Below are 24,508 nucleotides of genomic sequence, written 5' to 3' on the forward strand. Positions count from 1 at the left end.
ACCCACACACTCTTACACACACACACACACACACACACACACACACACACACACACACACACACACACACACACACACACACACACACACACACACACACACACACACACACACACACACACACACACACACACACACACACACACACACACACACACACACGATTGGCTGGCACATGCGTCAAAAGGCTGATGAAACAGTGTGTAATAGTAAACACTGTACAGAGCTGGTTATTTGCCTATCTTATGAGTGTGAAAGTGATCCATTTTATGTGTGTCTGTATTCTTTTTTGGTGTGTGTGTGTGTGTGTGCGTGTTGTGTTGATCTTACTGCTCGAGCGCTCTCGCCACATCTTGGAAGCCTGTCACTGTGGTGTTGTTGCGATCCCATGCCACACTCCTGAGAGGGATCAAGCCGGCAGGAAATTGGGGGAGACGGGAACAGAGGAGAAGAACATGATCAGAAGCTTTTTAGAGCTCCCCACACACACATAGACACACACATACCCAACACACCAAACGCACGTACACACGACAAAATTACAAATGCATGAACAACTGCCGTGTAACCAATGAGCTTCTGTTACTTCCCAGTGCAGATTGTCTCCATAACATTGACTCACTCCTATTTTTAACACATCTGTAATTTCCAGCCCCTTTTCCCCATTCCTCCTTCTCCTCCATCTCTCTCTTTCTCCATCCCGCGCTCTCTGCCCTAGAAATTCCATCAGTAAAACCAAAATCTCACTCCATAGGCAGTCTCCCTCTCGCATCCCATCATAACTTTCCCCCTCTTTCCTCCGTATCCAGCCACTTCCCCACACCAGCACTCCCATCCTACCCCCCGTCTCGCTGCTGTCCTCCTTTCCCCAACTCTCACCCCCATCTCAGAGATTTTACTCTCTACCGCTTTCATTCTCCAGCACACTTCAAAAATATACACACGTCTTCACTCAACCTCCTCGCTTATTTCAGTGTTGTACAATATGGTGTTTGCCTGGAGGCCATTTCTTTCCACCCCTCCTCCGTGTTTTCTCTCCCTTCTAACGATTTGCCTCGCTATCCCTTCAGCTTCTCAGTCTTACCTTCTTATCTTCTACATTGCTCACTTCCCCTCGTCTTTGAAGCGCCACATTGAACTCACTGTTACGCCTCTCAGCAACCTTTGTGTGTCCTCAAACCATACCTAACATTCATTTTCGCCAACCCTATTCTTTCATCTGTCCTCGTCTCACAACCTCGTCTTTGCTTGTCCCACTCCTCCTCTGCTCTAATCTGCAAGGTAATCTCTCTTGTTCCCAGTAGTCTGGTTATTTTAAAATTACACACACACACACACACACACACCTGAGTGTTGTGTTGATCTGCAGGGCTTTGCTGAGCATCTTGGCCCCGGAGTCCTCCAGGAGGTTGCCGCTCAGGTCCACCTTCCGCAGGCAGGTGTTGGAGCCCAGGGCGTTGACCAGCACGGTGCCACGCTGGCGGAGCCTCGAGTCAGACAGCGAGAGGGAGTGCAGGGCCTTAAGGACACAGCGAGAGAGAGAGAGAGAACACAGAGGGAAAAAAAGAAGGAAGATGATTTCAAAATATTCTCTTTCAAGGGTGAAATTAATTTGGGCAGCAAATTGCCCAAAATGTCTTAATTTATTTCATTTAGTTAATTAGTCACAATCATCCAGATTTATTCAATTATAAGCAGGAATGTTACATTTTTATTTTACCTGAGAACTTATAAGTGGTAATCATGCTGATTATTACAAAATATGTTAATAAATTATGCTCAGTAGTTTTTGGAAGTCCAGTAATACATACATACAATAAATCTGCAAACAATAAATACATCTAAATAATATTTGTTATTACGATAGTTTTAACTTAATGTGTAATAATTAGCAGCTTATTTGCACATTCTTTTGTTTTTTTGTCAACTCGAGCTGTGTTTTTGTCATTAGGACCCTGCCTTTGAATAAATGGGAAAAATCTGTTGAGTCGTAAAACTGCTCCAAACCAATTTGCCAATTTTACAATTCAGACACAAAATCTGACAAACAACAACGACAACAACTTTACTACATGATAGGTTCTTTACACCAACACTCGCCATGTGAATAGAAGTTTAGCTACATTTGTTTATTCCTGAATATACTTAATATGAGCTACGAGCATATTTTTAGCTGCACAGAGTATCCATAACCAGTTTGTGTGGCAACATGCATAATAGGTTTAAAATAAGACTATAGCTGTGACCAAAATCCCCCACTCATTCACCTACCCCTACTTTACTATATATAGGGTCTTCTCTGTAGAGAACTATATAGTGAGCTCATCTGGAAAAAAAAAAAAACTATCGGACACTATTCTTTGCAGAGATGTCATTGTCGCAGGATTATGATGTAACATAACAATCTTGGGCGGGGATAAATCCAACAATAACATTTTAAATGTTTTTTATTTTTTTATTTGTTTGACGTAGTTTGTGCTGTGATGCGCTGCTCTGCTCGTATTTACATTTGTACGACAGGTCGGGCTACTGCTGCTTCCCACTCTCCTCTTGTGTCTCTGCCGCGAGTGCAATGCATGATGGTCTATATTGCTCGGTTTGTGACCATCGGTTGTGCACTACTTTTCACGATGCATTGTGGGAAACAATAAGTCCACTACATAGTGTATAAAAAAAAATTCTAAAAACATTCGGACAGCACTATAAAATGGTGAACTCACCATATAGTTGATTAGTGAGGGATTTTGGACACAGCCTTTAACATATTGAAAAATTTAAACTTTCTAGGCAAGAGGGAGATATAAAGATTGATACTACTCACATTTCCCGATACTAAATTTAAAGCTGCAGCTAGCATCTGGTTGGCTGAAGTTAACATAAAGTCAAAAACAAGAACAAACTGCAACTTTTTACACTTTGTCTTTGTACAACTTAAGCAGACAAGAATCCAACAATCCTGGAGTAGAGGGTATCCTCTTAATTTTTTTTTTTCAGCCCGTCCAGCAAAGGATAAACGTTGTTTGTTATGTAACAGTGACATGTTAGACTACTCATTAATATCTACTTCATCCAGAGATGGGCAAATTGTCACTTAATTTCTGACGCAGATTTTGCATCAATACTGGCTCTCAGACTTCACGGTGATGCGATGATGCATTTTGAGTCAGTTGTCTACGGGTCAGTAGTTTCTTTTGTAAACTCACATGGATCAGTTGATTTGCAACAGACAGTGTAAAATTAACATTATTTGTCATGCGGCAGTTTGGAAATATTACCGTATTACAGTTTGCAAATATTTCTAAATAAATGAATCTACCACATGTTATTATCATAATTTACAAGGTGCTGCTATTCAAAAATGTTCACTGCGGTTGACGTCTTCACTTGTTATTATTATTGTTGTTATACACGAGGTAGAGTCTCTGTCACCATCAGCATCCTCTCTGACGGGGAGGGGGGGTGTGGGGACTAAACAGCACAGGGCAGCACAGAGGTCGCAGATCGTCATGAGACGTCTGCTGATATTTTTGTTTGGGTAGTTCGCTTTATGTTTGAATTTCCTAAGAGGCCGAATTTAATTGCTTTTTTTACGGGTTTGGTTAATCAGGAGGTCAGGTAAAAGGGCAGGTGATATTTTTTACCAGGAACACAGATATGACCCGCCCTACTCAGCCTCTGATTGGCTTACTCTGATATTCTTATTCTAACTAACCAATCAGAGGCAGAGCAAGAAGGGATGGAAAGCAGCATAAGGGTGATAGCTTCAGCTGTCCTAGGAAAACATTGGCTTGCAGGACACAGATGAATGATGCACACAACAGGCGATTTAGAAGTGGGTCTACGCTAAACTGATCAACAACAAGTGGTGGCGTATATACCCTGCACTACACTACTGCTTATAGTTGTTGCTTGGTGGATTTAGCTCCCTTTGGACCGAGCCAGGCTCACTGTGTCCCCATGTCTCCAGTCATTTTGCGAAGTTAAGTTAGCTTAACATAATAAGCTCAAGACCTTAAAATGTACAGAGAAACCCAACAGTTAAGTAACCCTTCTCAAGAAAGTGAATTTCCCAAAATATAAAACTACTCCTTTAAGAGGTTTTTCCCCCCCCACACATCTTGTTTATGTATCTTTTTCGGCTGCTGGCACTTCTCATTTTCTCACTTTAATTTTAACAGCGTTCTGTGAGTCACAGTTGAGTGTCAGCATGGGGCACTGGATCAAAGCTCCCCGCAGGAGGACGAGGATTCTGATGTTTGTGTCGTCATCACATGGGTGAGCTAACAGGACGACCTCCGAGAGACTTGGTATAATCCCTTTAAACCTACACGTTCACGGTCATCCACGCCTTTGCAAGTTGGCCGGCATTGCACACATCACTCCGTACTCGGCTCAGGAGCATAGTTGTGAGCTATCACCATCAACAGTGGTAAATAATTGAGTAAGCTGCTTGTCATGCTGGATTTGCCGAGTGGAGGGCAGAGAGAGCCTTGGGAGTCTCGCAAATAAACTGAGACCGAAGTGAATCATTCGGCGGGACCCACAGACATCATGACATCACAGGCCCACAGACAATATGACTCGTGTGCATGTTTGCACCTCGTGTGCTGGGCAGGTGGGAGATTGAGCTGAAAAGCCCATGAACGAGGAGACAAGGATTTAAATGGTGACATGTGCGCGTTTGTGTGTGTGTGTGCACATGGAATGTGTGTGTCGCGACAAATCTGTGAGGCGTGTGTAGGCGTGCATCTGTGCATAACGCCACAGAGGATTCTCGTGTTTGTGCGCATGTGGAGTGAACACAATATGTTACATAATCCAACTCACACACTCTTCCTCTTGCACCAAATGAACTACTTTCTGCAGAATGTCGTCCAACACCCTGCGGAGGCAGATAGAAACAGAGAAAACATTAGACATCAGTATCAATCTCTCGCCCTCCTGCCATCTGTACTGCCGGTTTCCCCTCGTGGTCCCTACCTGCCCTTGATGTTGAAGTTCTTCCCCAGCATCAGGTGTTTGAGGGAGGGGTGCCTGGAGAATGCTGGGATGACAGCCAGCAAGTCGGCATCCAAACCTGTAAACAACACAGCGCACACATCACTGGAGTACAAGTGCAGTGCCAGCAATGCTACAGTCCGCTGAGCCTTTGTTAAAAAAACACTTCCAACTAGATGTTCAATTACATCCTTGTAAGAACAAATCTAATGCGATAATGAGCATGAAAACTTTAAGAGCGTTGACACCTTGAACACAAAAAGACAAGATATTAGCTGATTAATTAAACTGGAACAAAAAGTCAGATTTTAACTTCATGAATGTTACACCAGTGCCCTGCAGTTTAATTTGAAAGGTGTTAACATTTCTGGCTTTCAGAGCTCGTTTTATCGTCTCATGGCCCGTTTTGGAACAAACTCTTACTGCCCACTGAAATTCCAAAATACTCCCAATTAACCTCACTTCCACCCACTCGCACATTCAAAAGCTCAAGGATGAGGAATGAAGAGGAAAGTGGTTACCATGGCAAGATATTTCACCGGCAAACACTGAAATGGCTCATTCGACAGAGGAACACATATCTGTTGTTAAATAAGCTCGCAATGCTCTAATTAGGGCCTGAGCAATGACTGGTTCAAGGACACTATTGCTCCTTGTATCCCTCTTTGTTCGCCTAAACATGACCAAGATTAATATCAATCTGACATGACATGCTATAGATGATTGGCTCCAGCTAATCCTGTGACCTTGGTATAGATAATGGATGGATAGATGGATACATGCTATAGATGAGTCATATTAACCATGGTATGTCTCATCTTTACCAACATGATTAGAGTTTGTGTAAAGAGAACTATGAAAATGCATTTGGCTGGTGATACGTGGTGTCATTTGTAAGCCTTTAAAGCTTAGCGTGCTGCAACTCATTTTACAGGAACGGACTGTTACAGTCAGTGGGGGCAGAGCAGTGTGCTTTCAGTCCGAGGACGGAGCTAAACTCCACATCCTCAGATAAAGTACAACTGGCAACTGGCAGCCTATGGCCAATGATATCTGTCCCACCAGGTAATTTCGATAAGCAGATCTATAATGCTTTATATTGAGCAGAACTACAGAGCTATTATTTTGAAATAACGATTTTTTTGTCAGCTTTACAGACCTCGTGAACAATAATAAAGCAAATTTAGTTTCATTTTATGAAAAACAATGACTATAAAATCTTCATTGCAGATAAACCAGGTAGAATGAACACAAAGCTTTCTAACTTTACTCTTCACCATACATGTTTATAAAACGCTCTGCACACAACGTCCAGCACACAAACAATAAAAAGTGACAGTATATTGTAGAACTGTTTGAGGAGGAGTCACTTATGACAAGTAATAATTCTGAAGCAGCTCCAGATCATCAACACAGGACAAGACAACAACAATTGCAAACAGGCAGGTTTACTGCACTAGTTTTAAATAAATACAAAATAGAACAAAGAAATTATCCAAGATTAAGTCAAGGTTGAATCCATTTTCAATACCAGATGAGCTTGGTTCTTTTACAAATGCAGCTTGTCTTATCTCAGTGGAGGTATTAAAGGTAGATAAAAAAAAAATTCTGCAATGCTGCTTGCAGCTTTTATTTGAAATTAATTTTCATGGTGTCAGTGATAACAAACTGTGACATGACAGAGCAGGAGGAGGAGGGGGGCACCAGAGACTTGTTAATGGTTCTCCTTTGATCAAACTAATAAAGAGATGAGATGGGAAACAAGGCACAGTCATCTCATCTGCTTTGTTTTTGTCAGTGGGTAGTGGGGTGAGCTGGATAAATGGTAAAAACAGTACAGCAGCAGTAATACATCCCAAGATACGCATTTGTTTGCATTGTTAGCAGAATGAGAATTCAATGTAATGGTTAAGTATTGAATCTTTGTTGAGAGACAGTCACCTCTGATTTTCAAACTATACTGCATGCTCAGATGGCACATTCATTATGGCAAGATATCTTATAACGAAGGACCTGTCTGTGTTTATATTCTACTCAAGTGAATTTACGTTACTAGTTCTGACAGAGCACTGCAATCGTAACTTGCACTGGTTGAATCTATTTCATGTATGGGTTGCTTGTTCACCATGGGGGAAACATAAGAAAATGAATGATCAAGATCTGTACAACAGAGGCCAAGATATTGTGATATTGTGTCTCTAGTATAGATCAAAATCCAAAACCTGTGTATTCTACAAATCCCACAGTGCAGCTCAACAGGGTCTGTCATTAAACTCCAGGTGACTTAGGGTGAGAGGCAGGGTACACACCCTTGACAGGTCACCAGTGTATCACAGGGCCAGCACACAGACACAAACAGCTATTCACACCTATGGACAATTTAGATTCTCCAATTAACCTAACAATCTGCAAGTTTTTGAACTGGGGAAACTGACGTACCAGTAGAAAACATGCAAACTCCACATAGAAAGAAGCCTGGCTGAATCAACTTGAGACATCATGATCATTCAAATCTAATCAATTCATCCGTGAGTCCAACAGGCTTGTGCCAGATTTGGAAAAATGCTCTTGTGGCATTCTTAAGATAACATGTTCACGACACAAGAAAGGGTTTTGCAAGGTCACTTTGACCTGAACCTTTTTGTAAAACCACCAAAATCTTTAGTCTAAGGGAAAGTTTGCTCCAAATTTAAAGAAATACCTCAAGATGTTCTTGAAATATCTTGTTCACAAAAATGGGACAGACGGACAATCCAAAAACATAATGCCACCAGCCGGGCGGAGGCATAAAAATAAATGGTTGCAGCAGGAAACGTCAACTATTCAGTGGTTCTATTGTTAAAAGATGAACTTTAAGTGAAAAACTGAACGTGCTGGTGTCCCCACCATGATGCCCGCCATCAAAAGGGTTTCAATGTGCCTGTACAGCAACAGACAGATCTTAATCTGTCCCCTTGTGGGTGTGAGAGCACAAATGTGTGGGTGTGTTTCTTACCATTATCAGAGATGTCTAAAGTCTCCACGCATGAAACTCGAGGAAACAGCTCCTGGATCACCCCGGCACCTGCCGACCTCAACTGTAGGTGGAAGACAAGGAGAGGAGCGGAGCATGATGGGAAAGCCACAAGCATTAATCTATGAAGTAGATGAGTAAATATATCCACAGCAGCGCAGACTGACAGAGCGTACCTCACAGCTGCTGATGTCCAGGTGTAAATCAGTGATATGAGGGTTATTGGACAGACCCAGGAACAGAGCCCTGAAGGAAAACACAGGCAGAGCAGGAGAGGAGAGAGAGAGAACAGGGGGAGGAACGCAGAGAGAAGCAAACAGATTAATCGAGAGGCAGATAAGGAAGGAGGAGTGAGCAGAATGATAGTCAGGTACGAAGACAAGGAGAAACAAAGGGCAATTAATGGACAAAGGCGATGCGAGAATGAGGGGGTGAAAAGAGCGAGAAAGAGGGATCAGTGCCACGTCAATCCAATTGCTGCTGTTCCTCCCTCTAACAACCCGAACACCTCATCCAACCCCTCCTCGCTGCTCCACGTTCTCATCCGCACACCTAAAAGCTTTAAAGCCATATTAAAGGATTTAGGAAAAAAGTAGCTTAAGAAGAAGAAGAAGATTCATAGCTCAAACAGAAATCGCCTGAAAAGAGGGTATTTATCCAAGAGACATGGTCATTTGCAGTGCATGCACACACACACACAGCCACAGGCCAAGCAGGGTGCAGTAGAAAAACATAAAAACTGTATTTGCACTTCAAGGCCCCGCTGGAAGTTGTTCACATTTAAGGGTTGTACACCATGAGGAGGTAATGAGCAGAAGTGCAAGGTGGGGAGTCCACTCCTACATTTTGGCAGAGATCCATCATTCAACACAAAACCACCTTGATTGTTCGCAGTTTGCTTTGTTTACTCAGCCTATTGATTGTACTCGTTGGCTACGGAGGAGCAAACAGCAGGCTATATACCTAACATAGAAACTGTAATCTAGCCACACTCGCACTTATCCCTGTAGGGACACTTTTTTTTTGGCTTGGCAGCTCACTGGGCTGGTTTGGTTACAGATCTCCTGAAGCTGGTCAGGATGAGGATACAGACTCCTGCACAAAGACACATCAGCACAGTGCACACCGGGCCAATGTGGGAACCTTCAAACTGTGTCCTCTGATTGAGGGCCAGTCCACTCACATGATGGAAAATGGCTCCACTGGTGAGGAGGAACGTTTGAAACCTAACGCGAGCCTTGATGATTCAATATCACTGATGGATTTGGATACAAACTGCGCCCCATATGGTATCAGCTATTTTAGTAACCAAGCCTGAGACAATAAAAGCATGAAGGATAACATCCCTGTGGGTGCTGAGTGGTTTGCCTTGTTCTGATGGTGGAGTGTACCACTGTCCTCTCTCTGTGATTGAGCTGTGCATTAGGGGGAGATTGTAGGGGAACATGAGAGTAATGCATTTAAGTGTCTCCACCCACTGCTCTACAGTAAAGCACCTTACAGCAACATGAGTGGATTCAGCTTTTGGCCGAGTGGTGCCAAATGGTTGTTGAGACTAAGAGAGAGGCAGTTTCTGTAAGAGCTGTGGGAAGCACACACACACACACACATAAAAATATAAATAAACCTTCACCAGAACTTTAACATTATTCCAGATCTGTGAAATCCACTGATTGAGCAAATAGAGCAGATGGATTATAATCTGAGGAGAAACACTGGCTCCGGGGTTGGACATTAAGACACATGTCTGCTTATCTAGTGTATTGGTTCATTTACAGTATTTAATTTCTTAGTTTGATTAATTTTTAAATCACGTTCATTTTAATGGTGAAAAAGTGCATTACAAATAAAATAAAATGAGTGCAGACTAGCGGCACTCTATGATGCCATCTACATGTGTCTGATCTGTAGCTGCTCTCGCTCTCACTCGGCCCTTTGGTGACAAAGAACTACACTAGCCACTTCAGTTTAAAGTTATGAAGTCATAAAGCACAACACCATGAAGCATAAAGCACACACATTGGCAGAGCGCCACGTACATTTACATTTCATGGCTTTACGATTTAGCTTTCTCCTCACTGCAAATATTGATTTACGCGATTCATTTAGAATAATTTATAATAAAGCATCTAATTAAGTGTTTTAATTGCTTGACATCCTGAATATTTTTCGATTTGTTTATTTTACGTCTACTGGGTAAGATTCATTTAGGAAAGGCTGGGACACATATTGTAATAATATCTCAATGAAATCATTTTTTAGCACAAACCATTCCTTTTTTATAGTCCTACAGAAATCCAATCAGTACTTTGATACTATAATATACTTAGGTAGAATTATGTAACATTACAGTGATGTTTAATGTCCTTATATTTCATTTATGATGCCACTGCATAGAATATCGTTGTTATAATTTATGGTATTGGCTTGTCACTATTTTTTATTTACACCGACTATAAAACCGAACATCGTTTTATTGAACATTTGGTAGAGGGTCTGTATTTATACAGAGCTTTTCTAGCTTTGATGACCACTCAAAATATTTTACAGCATTCACACACACACCCATCATACAGTGAATCTATGTTCAGCTGTTTATCATTAATCACTCACACAGATGTCAGGGGCAAATCGGGGTTCAGTATCTTGCCCAAGGATGGAATGGAATAGCCGGGGATCGAACCACCGCACATTTCTGTTGTTCCCCAGCGAGTTTGGTTTTGATTTACATCTTTCTCATAAACTATCAGTATAATATTACATACACTATCTGATGTGTTTATTTGTGCATCCTCTTGGCTCTACTGCCGTTTATTAGGCCAACTCAGTGTGTGCGCCGTGTCCAGAGGTTCTCCATATGAGGGGGAAGAGATTCAGTTGCCAGTTGGCTGTCACACACGATGATGCACTGAAGGTTGAATACTATAGTCAGCAGAATAATGATTGCATTAACACAACAGGAAACACTACAGCTGAGGCGGCATTGAGAAAACACTGACAAAACACTTGGTTTACCAATTAGAAAGAGCATGAGGGTATTATCCACTGATTATTCAAGTACACCACGTTAAATAGGGATGTACCAATTTATACACTTTACTATACATAAATAAAACGAAAACACAAATACAAGTCGTATAGAATTCAATTCGAAAATAGATATATTTAATAACATATATGCATTTCTGCACAAATTAGAATTTTGTGAATTTCACCAGGCTTGTGAATCTCAATGTGTGGAACTCATTGTAACCCTTTTAAGGTAACGTATGGCCATAGATTACTATTTTATAAATAAAATGACGTAGAAATTTAACGTGGATTGGATATCATGATGTAACAGATTTTGATTTACTAACAACTGACATATGCAGAACCACATCTTCAAAACATATTCCATTCCATAAACTGAACATTTGAATATGTATTGGCATTGCAGCCAAACTGAGTCTACACCTGAATCCTGATGACACCCTACAGTTCATAGTTCCCTGTTCAATGTTTCCTGGCCCCATTTCAGTGGATCTTACATGCCACTGGGATTTAAATGGTGTCTTGGTAATGTTGTCAGAAATGAACCTGGCTCTGCAACTCATTTTATCTTTTCTTCTTTCTCCTTAAATAGAATGCAAGTGTCTTGACAGTGCATCGTTGCTTGTTTTGATTGATTATTTTAATTGTGTTTATTGGATCAATTTGGTAATTTTATATTTTAATGCTGTGTCCATAAAGGAATGAATGTGTTTAATGAGTAGTGTGGCTACATACATGTGTGATTTGAGAGAAAGCACATCCTCCACACAACCTGATTGTATTTCTATTACTGTTGTATCCATAACAATGGCACGCAAAGAGAGTCAAACTGAGTTTGAGATAAAGAAACACATCTGATCCTTTTTGATACTGTTTTGTGTTTCCATCTTTACATGTAATGTGTATCTATGATATGCTCACAGACCTGTAGGGTTTCAAAGGTCCCTTTAAATCCATGCATGTGTGACAGTGACTCACCTCAGTGAATCCGGAGGGACTTTCATAGACGCCAGGCTGACGTGGCTCAGGCTGAATGCTGAGCTGAAGAACTGGCGGAACGTTGGCAGAGAATCTCTGGCTTTTCTGGAAAAGGACAGAAAAGAAGAAAATAGAAAGGTTAAGAAATATGTATCAGACAGGAAGGGAGAGGAGGACAGAGGGCGAGCGCTAAAGCCGAGATCACGATCAGGCATTTAGACTGACAGGTTAAAAAAGGTGATGAGAGAATGATGGGAACAGATAAGACGCAGATCGAGACAAGGGAGAGGGTGACAGAAGGACGGGTTACGCTGATGGTGATTGACAGAAAGTTTTCCGCAGACAAGCCGAGAAGTGACAGAGGGGGAGCGGAGCGACGGGAACGAGGGAGCGAGAGAGAAAAGGAAGTCTAAATCAGCCAGATGCTGGCTGTGACATTAAGGTCAGTATTATATCAACCAGACACCATGAAAAGGTTGGCATTAATTACCACCACCAGTTAAAAAGGTAACACTGACCAATTATCCAACCATCTGCCTGGCATATAGAGAGCATTAGCCCAGCATCAGAGGAACTGCAGAGAATATGCCTGTGTGCATGTACAACATCCCTCGGAGTCATTGCACATAAGGGGAATATCCTCCGTGTTTGCAGGATGGACGTAGTACACTGGTTCAGATCAGTGTTTAGAAGTTGTCTAAGAAGCCAACCTGCCATTTCAGCCCCCACTGCACAAATAACTCACCACAGGGGAGGATGAGGAGGGGGTCTGGAGCCCGCAGGAGAAAGTGATGATAGGTGAGGAGGAGGAGGAGGAGGAGGAGGATGAGGAGAGAGAGGGAGGATGAATTCATCTTCAAGACAGATGAAGTTTGTTTTTCAGGAAAAGATTATGTGCTACCTTTCTTTTCAGGCAGCTGCTATGTTGTTTACCTGTACAGCAGAGAAGACAGGTATAATACCATTTCCTACTGATTCACCCTCGTCTAGAGAAATGAGGAGTGCTGTTTTCAATTATGCATTTTTAATGACACACACACACACAAAACTGTATCATTTTCACAGTCTAACCTTTTATTTTAACCTTAACCATGACCGATTCATGAAACTAACATTAACCATGATTTACAACTTAGCCCTAAACGTAGGCCCAGGCTTTGTTCCCCATATCTACTAGTACTGGCACAGTGAGGGTTTATACTGGAAAAGGTCCTAAGGAGGTAACAAAACCAAGTACACACACACACACACACACACACACACACACACACACACACACACACACACACACACACACACACACACACACACACACACACACACACACACACACACACACACACACAGGCATAATGGATTCCCTAGTCCCTTACTCTTTTAAGGTCATATTAACATTCACCTGGTTCGTCTCATCTTACAGTCCAGGGAGAGACCAACAAAATAATAATGGGCTGGAACTCCCACTGCCCCACCTGTGTCTGTGGTTCTTTTAAACCATATTTTATTACATTACAATTATTTATTGTGATGGATGGGAATTTAATTGACAAATTCTGGTTTACAAAGTATTTTATCTGTTTTTTTTAATAGCCACAAACCCATGTGCCTATGCCCCTCATAGCACTCATTAGGGGACTGCTTTTTAACCCAAACCCAACACTTAACTAATCTTAACGCTCAAAAAGCTCAACAGCCTATTGAAAAAATTGAGGAGCTGCAAAAATCACTTTACCTTAGAGGAAAATTGGCCCAGATTTTGGGTCCGATTCAGCCTTTCTGACAATTGCGGGGGCGTTGCAGATTTAATGCTGATCTGGACAGATTATGTGGTGAACTGATCCTCTACTGGGAGCGGTTTAAAGACATAATCTTAAAGTCACAGACTAAATCACAATGCTGTAGTATGTAAAGAAAAGCGATTGGGCGAATGAGCAGAAAAGAAGGAACAGCCACTGAGAGCGAGCTGACTGGAAAACGTCACAGACTAAATAAATACTTGTGTCTAGAACCTGAACATGGCTGCCTACAGCGTAAATAAGACTTCTGTCTCCTGTACCAGGGGGACAGTAGAAAAGTAGGACAAACCTGTCTCCTTGGCAACAGCAGGAGCACCATTAATGTGTCCTGTTGTTTGTGCAATACAACACACAAACAAGCGCAACCAACTGAACGACTCTGCTGTCAGCCTCCAAGTTTGTTTTTATTCTGAAGTTACGCTTTTGTGAGTTCCCAAGTCACTAGAATTGACACATTGTTTTTTAAAACACTGAGTGGTACTGCATCGCGACTCATAGATGGTACAGTGTGAGTTTACTCAAAATTAAAGTGGTTACATCTGTTGTTATGTCTGTAGTCTCCCAAGTTTTAAAGTAGTTAGTTTGGTGTGATGATGATGGAACTAGATTAAAAGTTGCCAAAGTCTCTAGAACTCATCCTGAAGGAAAAAATGAAGGTTGCAACCTACTTTCATCAAATAGTTTAGATATCATATACCCAAAGGAGGTTATGGTTCTGCAATACTGAACTGAAACTTAAATAAAAAAACACTGTCGGGGTCACTGGAATGAACTAGTTGGGAACTTTCTCGTTTGCTGTATACTTCTGTGAGCGTTTAGTCACATGACCTTTATCGGCAACAGAACTTCCTGGTGTCATAAAAACATCCAGTTTTAACACTGGTGCTCCCATTACCATGGTAACCCTGCAGCTGCCTAAAGGAACAAGTAACAGAGCAAACAACATAGCATCACAATAGTTCAATATATCAAAACCCCGCCCAACAAGGTTTGGTGAATTCTGTTCATTAGGTGTATCCACCACACCACAGTTTAGTGTGTTGACGATTCACAACACTGCTGTTGAGTATTACGTTGCTGAACTATTTTCATGAAAGTAAAATATTGAACTGTCTCACGCCTATGTTTTTAATATCGCATTGACAGTGCATTTGGCCTTACAGAAATATTTCAAACATGCCTAAAATTATCTTAAAATGGCACTTCACCTCTTTTCAGCAGTTTTATTTGAACTGTCTCTTCTTTCACCGTTGACGTGACTGCTGCTGTTTTAAAGACTTAAAACATCAACTCTTCTTCAGCCGTATGTTTCCACTGACACCTGAACTACTTTCACTGTTTTAACTTTACACTTTATTGACACTTCAATTCACTGAACTGACTCAGCTTCTGCAGCTTCAGTGCTTCCACACAGACATTTCAAAGGCTGCAAAACCTCAGCCCGGTGGAGGACAATTAAACTGTCTTCAATATTTCAACTGCTATTTCTCAGCGTTATGGTGGCATGTGTCATTTTCTTTCTAAATAAAATCACACATCACACATTAGAGAGAAAGAGAAGCATAACCTCACTGACTCTTACCATTTCCACCCATGTAAACCCAGGCTAAAAAGAGACATCACCAGCCTGTAGCAGCAGTGTGTGCAATTTCAGAACATCATAACAGAAAAACCTCTCTACACTCTCCTCTCTGATCCAATTTTGTCATGCGCTCATGTGTTTGGCACAGCTGTTTAATAGATATAAGCCCCGTAATGTGACTGGCAGAGTATAACATGACTAATCACTGAACCCCTCCAATTTCCTGTCCACTTTGTGCATATTGTACGGTGAGGAGGAGCCCTTATTGTCCTTGTGCATATGACCCGCCGACTGTTATGATTGCACTGTGAAAATTCGATTAGCACTTGCCAAGCTGGTTTGTGACTTGACAACATTATCTACCAAAGTTTTTGGAGGGTGTAGGCTAGAGATTAAAAGCTAAGTTCTTGCATGAGAGAAAGAACTGCATTGCATGCCACAACTGCAGTTGAAACTCTGAGCTCTGTGGCTGCGTGGATGGTAAAAACATTAAGACCATAGCGCGAGCTCGAGCGGTTGCGCAATAGGCCGCACGCACGGTAGTGCAATAGCATAAGTGAGCATGCAGCAAATAGCGCTGCACACATTAAAGTTGCAGTGTGTGGAATTTAGTGACAAAGTGGTGAAGTTCCTTGTTGCAGCTGAATACCCCTCACCTCATCCTCCCCTTCCAAACATGAAAGAGAACCTGTGGTAGCCTTTAGTTTTCATAAAAACTCAAAGGGTGTTTAGTTTGTCCAGTCTGGGTTACTACGACAAACATGGCGGCCTCCATAGAGACGACCCCCCCTAATGTAAACAAAAAGTGTTTCAATATAAAAGGGCCATTACAGGGTAAACAAAACAACAATTTGTATAATTTAGATGAAACACACTGGTGAAAAAATCACTAGGATTATTTATATTAAATTTCTGTCAATAGAGCCCTTTCAACTAAATCTTACACACTGGACCTTTAAGTAAGAGATCTCGTGCTGTTATTTTGATTAGTGTCAAATTACAATATGGCAGGCCGCCACAGTCTAGACAACTAATGTGAAACAGTGGATATGCTTGACCGAGTTAAACGTCTCCCACACAGCTCCAACATCCAGCACTAAACTTGGATAAAAGATGCATGTAGCAAGAGGGTTAAGGTAGAGGAATCTGGTACATCTTTTACACCAAAATGAGTGTGAACACTTAATCTGCTATAAAAAGTCAGTGGAAAAGGGGTTTATTAGAAAAGATAATGAGAGTTAAATATGGGAAACATAGGATAAGATTAATTTATATGTGATTTTAATGGATACGGCCATCAGGAGGAAAGCAATGGCGTAAGAGGGAAAAAGGTCCAAGATGAGGACGTTGAGATAATATTGAGGCGCATGCAGCTGCATTACAAGCCCCCCCCCGACGTTGGTTTTGATGACCTCAGAGTGTGTGGGACAACCGCTCTTTCATTGACCCATTCGTAACAATTAGCATACAACCTGCTGAACGGCTCCTGTCTCATGAGCAGATGCGGTGTCAGTCTCTTTCACTAAGCACTCTCTAGGGAGCTGCATCAGCAGCTTGTTACCACACGCTACATGTGTGTCTAACTTATCGACATGGGCTGCTCATTGTCTCTTGTGTACGCGTGCATGTGATTGGCTGAAGGAGAAGAGTGAGGTGGTCCGTTCCATATTCATGAATGGCAGCCGGGCGGTTCTTATCAGCTCGGTTCAGCTTCGTTGTCCCCGCAGCACAGAGGCCGTCTCACTGGCAGCACTGAGCCGCCGTGCATTTAATACCAGAGGACCCGTGACCGGCGGGAGGTGGAATGAACTACCAACAGAGGGAGGGGAGGAGCAGGAAGATGTGAGGCGAAAGAGTGGTGGGGGGGAGAAGATGAGGGGTGATAAGGAAAGAGGAGCAGCGAATAGAGGTAGAGGAGGAAGGTAGTTCCCGTCCATACCAATCATCTGAAAACTCACAACCCGAGACCACTCATTTACACGCATGGGCTTGCCAAGGTAAACATGAAGACATGCGTCACACTTGTGTCCTACACATGTAATCGGTTGCATCATTGTAAAATGCAGAATTTAACTGCACAACAGCTGTTAGCAAAGATAACAGGGTCAGCAATGCTTGAAATTGACCCGAAGCAGAGTTGATGCATTTTCAAACAAAAACATAGTAGTGTGGCTGTAGCCAAAAAGGAAAGTGAGTGAGAGAGGCAGTGAGGAAAAAGAAATGAAAAAGAAAGGGGCAGCAACAAGGGGGAGAGTTAAGGGTGGAAGTCACCAGTAAAAGGAAGCAGTAAAACTGGGAATCAATCACTATTCCCATGTTACACTGGATTGAGGTAGAGAGAAGAGCTCCAGTAAGTGACAGAATTCATGTCATATAAAAAGGAGGAGGCAGGGAAGAAAGGGGGGAAAGAGAAGAGGTGCAGGCAGACATGAAAAAAAGTCAAAGATCAATAGAGAGATGCAGTCTGCAGAGAAACAAATGCAGTCGTGGGAGCCTGGAGAGCGGAACAATAACTCCTCTCAGAAATTAGTCCCATTTTTCTCTGTTATTCTGTAATGTAATATGCTGAGCAGGGAAGCTCATGGGCTCCTGGGGGACACGACATGATGCGAGCCAGAGCCGCTTCTGCCTGCTAGCTAGATAAACACAACCACATATATATTTATATTTACACCCACACACATACATGTGTAAAACACAAAAAAAAATACACTTGCTGGCAAACACATAAGACAAAAAACTTGTTAGCAAACAGAGACGTGTATATTAAAGGCGGATGGGAGTGCAAGACACACACACACACACACACACACACACACACACACACACACACACACACACACACACACACACACACACACACACACACACACACACACACACACACACACACACACACACACACACACACACACACACACACACACACACACACACACACACGCGAGGGAGTGATGCGTGCGTGCTAATTCTGTCACTGAGGTCCAGGGCTAAACACTAATCTACAGCAGAAAACAAATGATGATGTTTGCTCTGCGAGGCGCCTCCTGACTGGAATACCTCCAGAGCTGTTTGGCTGAGTCAGAGCAAGAAAACAAAATGTGTTTGTGTGCTTTAAAGAAAAAAAAAGGAAAACCTTAACAGGGATTTACACAGTGAGGTTGAAGTCCCACCTGTGAGAGAAGGCGTTCTTGGACAGGTTCAGGTAGGAGAGGTCAGCGCAGCAGCCCCGCAGCAGAGCCCCGAACAACTGGTGGAGAAACAGAAAGACAAATGGCTCATTTTACAGCGACTGTGATCGTGTTCTACAACAGTTATGTCGGCCATGTGACTGCACAAATGGTGATAGCACAGATTGACACAAATGCAATCTGAACAAAAATCCAGGTCACAATGGGATGTTAGTGTGAGTAAAATCAGGATGAAAATATAGACTGCATAAAAACTGTGTTTGCAATTTGTTTCAGGATAGATTTTTTCATTTTTGTGACGTATGGTCGGGGTCAGCGCAGGAGGCAAAGCGGTTGTCTAGTAATCATAAGTTTCCTGTTCCAATCCGAGGCTCCTCCGCACAGATGTGTCCTCGCCTGCAGCTGGTGCTGCGTCATCGGTGTGTGTGTGTGTGTGTGTGTGTGTGTGTGATTAGGTGAGTGAGACATTTATTGTAAAGCGTTCAGCTTGGTCGATAGAGCAGAAAAGTGCTGTATAAAATGCAGTCCAATTACGTTTTACAATTTCTCAGAAATATGGCACCATCAGGAATGAATGAATTCTCCAATATGGGTTTCTATAAGTGATTGAACTGACACATATGTTGCTGCTGAAGATCTGCTGCGAGTACAGAGGAAGACGCTACATTCCTGCTCCTGTGTGTGCACGTGAGAAGAGCACTAAACATCCCAGTGCTACAGTTTCACTGGGAAACAGTGATAGAAGAATTTGGCTCAGGTTTGACTTTGTGCTTGCACACAGCAAAGATGATCCCAGAGTGTGAACACAAAGACAATGACTTTAAGTAAACCAGTGCCAGGCAACCATTTTGGCTTGTGAGAACAGAGAGAAACTCAGTATCTAGCTCAGGCCCATGTCACGATTCAGATGACTTCAGTCAAATGTCCCTTCAAACCTCTCAGATGGTTTCATTTAAATAACTAATCGATGCACAAAGAGGAAATATCAGCCAATATTTCCCACAACAAAACATGAGAGAACATCCAAAGCATTAATATAGAACCTTCTTTTCTACCAGATGATTCATGTAATGACCCTTATTTTACTAAACATCCATGTATTTAAAGTAGTAAAAAGGGTTTTAAACTTTTTACAGACATTTGGCTGTAAATACTTGATGTACATTTACGGAAAGCTAGGGTGAGTAATTATGGAAAAGCAAGACCAGGCTACACTTTGAATAATGCAAACGATACATCCCACCTCCTCCCATCATCCCTCTCATCAAAGCTACGCCACCAAAAACACATGAACGCACACTGACTGACAACTTAGAGAAGCTGACTTTTCCATGACGCGCTAACTTCTTGCTATCGTCTCTGCTTCAGTGGTTAATGCGTCTTTGGATTGTGACGGCTCCGGTGCAGTGAGAGCACGGGCAGCGTGCAAGGGCCAAAGCTGCTGCCTTTTTTCCCCCCAGGCAACTTTATTTGTTGATGGCTATCGGGACATGATGAGGTGTTCCACAAATAAGATTAAAAGTGTTACAGAAAGAAACGACCAACCAATTTTGGGTTGTAAGTCACTGTGTCACTTTCCAGATGCCTTATGAGTTATTAGCAGTTCCAACAAGGAGTAACTTCTCCTCCAAACATTACAGGTGTATTAGAGCCTCCTTCTGGCCTGCCCAATGAATCATGTCCTGACTCCTCTTGGGAAGCTTCAGAGGGGCCCTGACCCCTAGGAGCCAAAGGACCTAACATCCTGTGGGTTAAAGTAGTAAAACTAGTTTACAAACTTTTTTTACTTCAAAAAATATTTATTTCCGTAGCTAATCAAGTACTGTGTAGAGAAATGTGAAAATGAAATGTGGAAATGAAATGTCAAAATTAAATGTTCACACCTCTGGCAGCTTGACTATAAATGTTTGTATTTCCCTGCAAACTAGGAAATCAATTAAAGCCCAAGTTGAATTATTGACTTACTCCTGAGTTTAAACTCAACGAGATGTTTCCTAATTGTACCTTGGAGTGTTTCCACTATTCATTGACGCACAGAATGTTTGGCAACATTTTGTTCTTTCACTTTTCCGACAAATGTTTAAATGAAGTTTTGAAAGAATGGTTAAAAGCTGTTGCAAACCATTCTAAACTTCTGGAAGTCCCTTTTCTTCAGTCTCTATGCTAATGTAATACCTAAAATAAAAAAGCTAATCATGAATTTGGGTTAATTGAAACCTTTAAAGACCAATTGTTTATTTTTGTTAATTATTTCTAGGTCCGTGTCCATTTAGGGGTTAATGGCCTCTAGCTCTGACTGAAACACAGCAGAGAGACACTGCTTTTCAAAGCGTGTACGGAAAGCGGTCGTCTGTCAGAAGTCTGAATGACTTACAGCTCCTTGATTTGTTTTATTGATCATCAATCAAATGTTTAGTTTTTACATTAAAAATCAAACATGCTGACAATTTCTCCGATTGTATGATCAACATAAACAGCACGCAGCAGTATGGCCATTCATCTATTGATCCGTTTCAAGGTGTTTACAAAATCTAACTTGTGAAGACTTCAAAATACAGAGATCAGGGAATTATAGGGATCGATGTCTGGGAACGTCAGAAACCATCTTGAAATAGAGACAAAATCCAGTACGTGTGCTTGTTGGGCAGGAGAGCGCTCTAAGCAAATATGATCAGCATCAAAAACCCAATTTCTTGTGAGACTTTAGGCAGCATCTCATCAGTCGCGAGAGGTTAAACTATCAGACCAATCCATTTTTCCCCAGGCACTGCGATCCATCACCCAAATTGACTAATCGACCGCCGTGGGTACGTCAGCGCAGATTAAAAAAAGGAACTTGTTAATAATTCAATCTCATAGGCCAACACTTAAAAAGACACATTTCTCCTAAGACAGTTTTTCTCTACAGGATAAATGATAATGAACGAAAACAGGACGTGGAACAGCTGTCACTGAGACACTCTCCCCGTCTCAAGGGGAGTTTTAAAAACAGATAAGACAAAAGTTTGGAAACTTGCAGATAAGGCAGAACAGATGCTATGACTTCCATTCATGCATATAATTCTATTCAAAATCCTATGTCCCACGTTAACAGGAGGGAGGTTCACAGGTTGGACTCTTCCTCCATGAAACTGACTCCTGCCTGACGAGCTCCCAGTTTTTCAGTGTTAAAAAAGTAAAGTGCAGGGAGGAGCCATTGTTTGAAGAGGATTTAACATCCTTTTCTCAAGTATCAGAAGAATAACACAAAAACTCCATTACAAGTTTATTTCGTCTCTCAAAATCCTTTTTCACTGTAAGTACACAAGTATTCAGCCTCACTGTTTACGCTTTTATTCAGCAACTGCTTATGCAAACCGAACCTTCCCTGCTGCTGCGAGTTCACTGTCTGGCGTCTCTTTGTTTGTGAAGCATTCAAGACATGCAGTGTGTGTTTGTCGTTGTGGTTAATACCGACAGCATTAAAAGTGCACTTTATTTAGCACATTGTTTTTCTTACAAACTAGTGCCTACATTGTACAACAATAAAGAATGAGGCAGGTTGCAGCACCAGATTCGTACCTCTGCTAAGAAGGAGGTTATGTTTTCAACCTTGTCCATTTGTTTGTTGGTTGGTTGGTTGGATTCATTTTAAGCTTTGTAAGAATCATACAAAAACGACTGAATGGATAACCACAAAACGTGGTAGAAGGATGCAGCATGTGTCAGGGCAGAAGCCTTTAAGTGTTAATGTGGATCCTGATCCTGTTTTTCAACATTTTCACAATTTTCCCAGGGGAAAAAACATGTGGAAAAAACTGCCACATTTAGGGAACTGATATTTATGAGTGTGTGAAATCTGTAGGAGCTTGATTGAATTTAAGGAGAATGTTGAGCCTTGGCAGCTCAACTGAGTGCCCTTCTAGTTAGAGTAAATTCAGCAGAACCAACATTTATTTGAGAAAATATTGACACAACTTGTGATGAAGAGACATTGAAATATTTGGATCATTTATTTCTTCAGCTTTTAAAATTTATATATATCTTTTCTATCTTGTCGTCCAGCACTGAAGTTTTAAATTGCAGCTAACTGAATACAGTTTGCCTCACGCTTCCCTTCCAGGTGTAAAGGAGATGCTATGTAAAAATTTGAAAGACCCTCTTTTGAATCAAGTTTTTGTTTTGACCGCTCTGAGCTTCTGTAGAGAAATGGCAGTGGAACATGCCAGACTCTGAAAGAGGACCTGCTCCAGATAGGTGGGGCATTTTTAAAGGGCTCATTCTCAGCTAACCCTAACGATGATTCTTCATTTCTCTCTGCCAATAGATCCTCCTGAGTCCTAAACACTGGACCTGTTAAGTGAGGTCTCAAATTTTAAAGACTGAGCAGAGTAGATCTCCAACTTCTCTGCAGCGGAGGAGGAAGAAATGAAAAAAGTATATTTATGTGTGTTTTAGCCAACCTTGCACATCCCTTCTGTGCGTTCAGCCCTCAGCAGCAACGCAGCACTGACGGAGCAGCCGACAGAAAAACCCTGACCTCCCGTTCAGCCTGCACTTTTCACAAACTCTACATCTCCATGTTCCACTGAGCGTCATTGTGTATATTCACAGTGAAGCAGGCAAAAGTGTCATCTCAGCAGTAACCAGCAGGGGCAGACACATTCAAGCAGGGGGTCAGTGAGCTCTTTGAAAGCGTAAGCTCTGTCATCCCTTCAGCTGGTAGCGTATCTGCTAATGTGGCGAGACACTGTTTGGTCACAGTGGCAGACGCTGTTTAAATTTAGATGCAGCAACAACACAGACAAATTCAAACCTTCTGAAGTGACAAAAATATGAAGCAGTACATGAAACAATGGCTCCTGTGTGCTATTCATACACTGTATCATTTGTATAATTCATAAGCGTACATCTGTATTGTAGTGCTCTCTAAGAGCTTCTACCATCACTAAAGGCATTAGCACACAGAAGAGCTCCAAGAACAACTGTGCGTGAGTCAACTGAGGCAACAGTGTTTTTGCATGGTGGGTGATTCATATTCAGGACGGTACCCCCTTCCTGGTGCTTGGCCTGAATTCCATCTGCAAGATGAGATCAGGCAGAGATGGGTGGATAGCGACTGTAACAGACGGCGAGTACTAACCGAGTCCACGGTGCAGTCCGTCCCAGACAGGTCCAAATGAACCAGGCAGTTGGGCTGCGCCAGGAACAGGTACAGGTTCTGCACAGGAGAAACAGGAGCGTCGTCTTACAAAAGGAATACATGACATGCACCGACATACAGTACTGTGCAAAAGTTTCAGGCACTTTTTGATGTTTATATTCTTCACTCCACATTATGCAGCACCATCAGGGAGGCGTCTGATCAGTCCCCAGCTCATGCTGCCTCACACGAGCCCGATTCATAAAGAACTTTCTTCAGCGACAAGAAGAACAAGGAGTCCTGCGACAGATGGTCTCGTCCCCACAGAGCACTGATCTTTACATCATAGAGACATGATGGAGTATTAAGTTTTTTTGTTTTTTTTTCTCGTTTCCTGCATTTTGTATGAAGATAAGTGATAAATACAAATTATACACTGGATTATGTAAATTCTTGTGCCTAAAACCTTAGCACAATATGAATCTACCGACACATTTGATGATACCACACACCCCCACTCTCACAAAATGTTGTGCAATATTTAAATGTTTTTGGTGCAATATTTCCCTGGATTTGTGCAATAATTCTGAACTGCACAGACTATTTTATATGTTTAAATATATCCATACTGTCTCATAGCAGTGCAGATGGCAACAATCATCCATCCATCTATCTATCTCTATATATCCATCTATCATATACATTAAAATAAAGTATCCATCTGCATATGAAGTTTTCATTTTAGATTGTTTTACATAAATGAATCTGAGCAGATTGTACGTGAATTTATTCCAT

The 24,508-nt window shown here is 41.8% G+C and overlaps 1 protein-coding gene across 5 annotated transcripts in view; it reads right to left on the bottom strand.

The window, feature by feature from the left end:
- Positions 1-24,508, bottom strand: part of carmil3 (capping protein regulator and myosin 1 linker 3) — a 94,500-nt gene that overhangs the window by 24,113 nt on the left and 45,879 nt on the right. For all 5 annotated transcript variants that reach the window (XM_035171408.2, XM_035171407.2, XM_035171409.2 and 2 more), the window contains exons 14-22: positions 23,714-23,791; positions 18,574-18,650; positions 12,023-12,127; positions 8,188-8,257; positions 7,994-8,075; positions 4,981-5,077; positions 4,828-4,882; positions 1,347-1,519; positions 331-399 (exon numbers count right to left, since the gene is read on the bottom strand). In XM_035171408.2, the coding sequence (XP_035027299.2) occupies positions 331-399; positions 1,347-1,519; positions 4,828-4,882; positions 4,981-5,077; positions 7,994-8,075; positions 8,188-8,257; positions 12,023-12,127; positions 18,574-18,650; positions 23,714-23,791 (806 nt within the window). The remainder of the gene's footprint in view (positions 1-330; positions 400-1,346; positions 1,520-4,827; positions 4,883-4,980; positions 5,078-7,993; positions 8,076-8,187; positions 8,258-12,022; positions 12,128-18,573; positions 18,651-23,713; positions 23,792-24,508) is intronic.

This window comes from Hippoglossus stenolepis, chromosome 11, assembly GCF_022539355.2.
Source record: "Hippoglossus stenolepis isolate QCI-W04-F060 chromosome 11, HSTE1.2, whole genome shotgun sequence".
NCBI lineage: Eukaryota > Metazoa > Chordata > Actinopteri > Pleuronectiformes > Pleuronectidae > Hippoglossus > Hippoglossus stenolepis.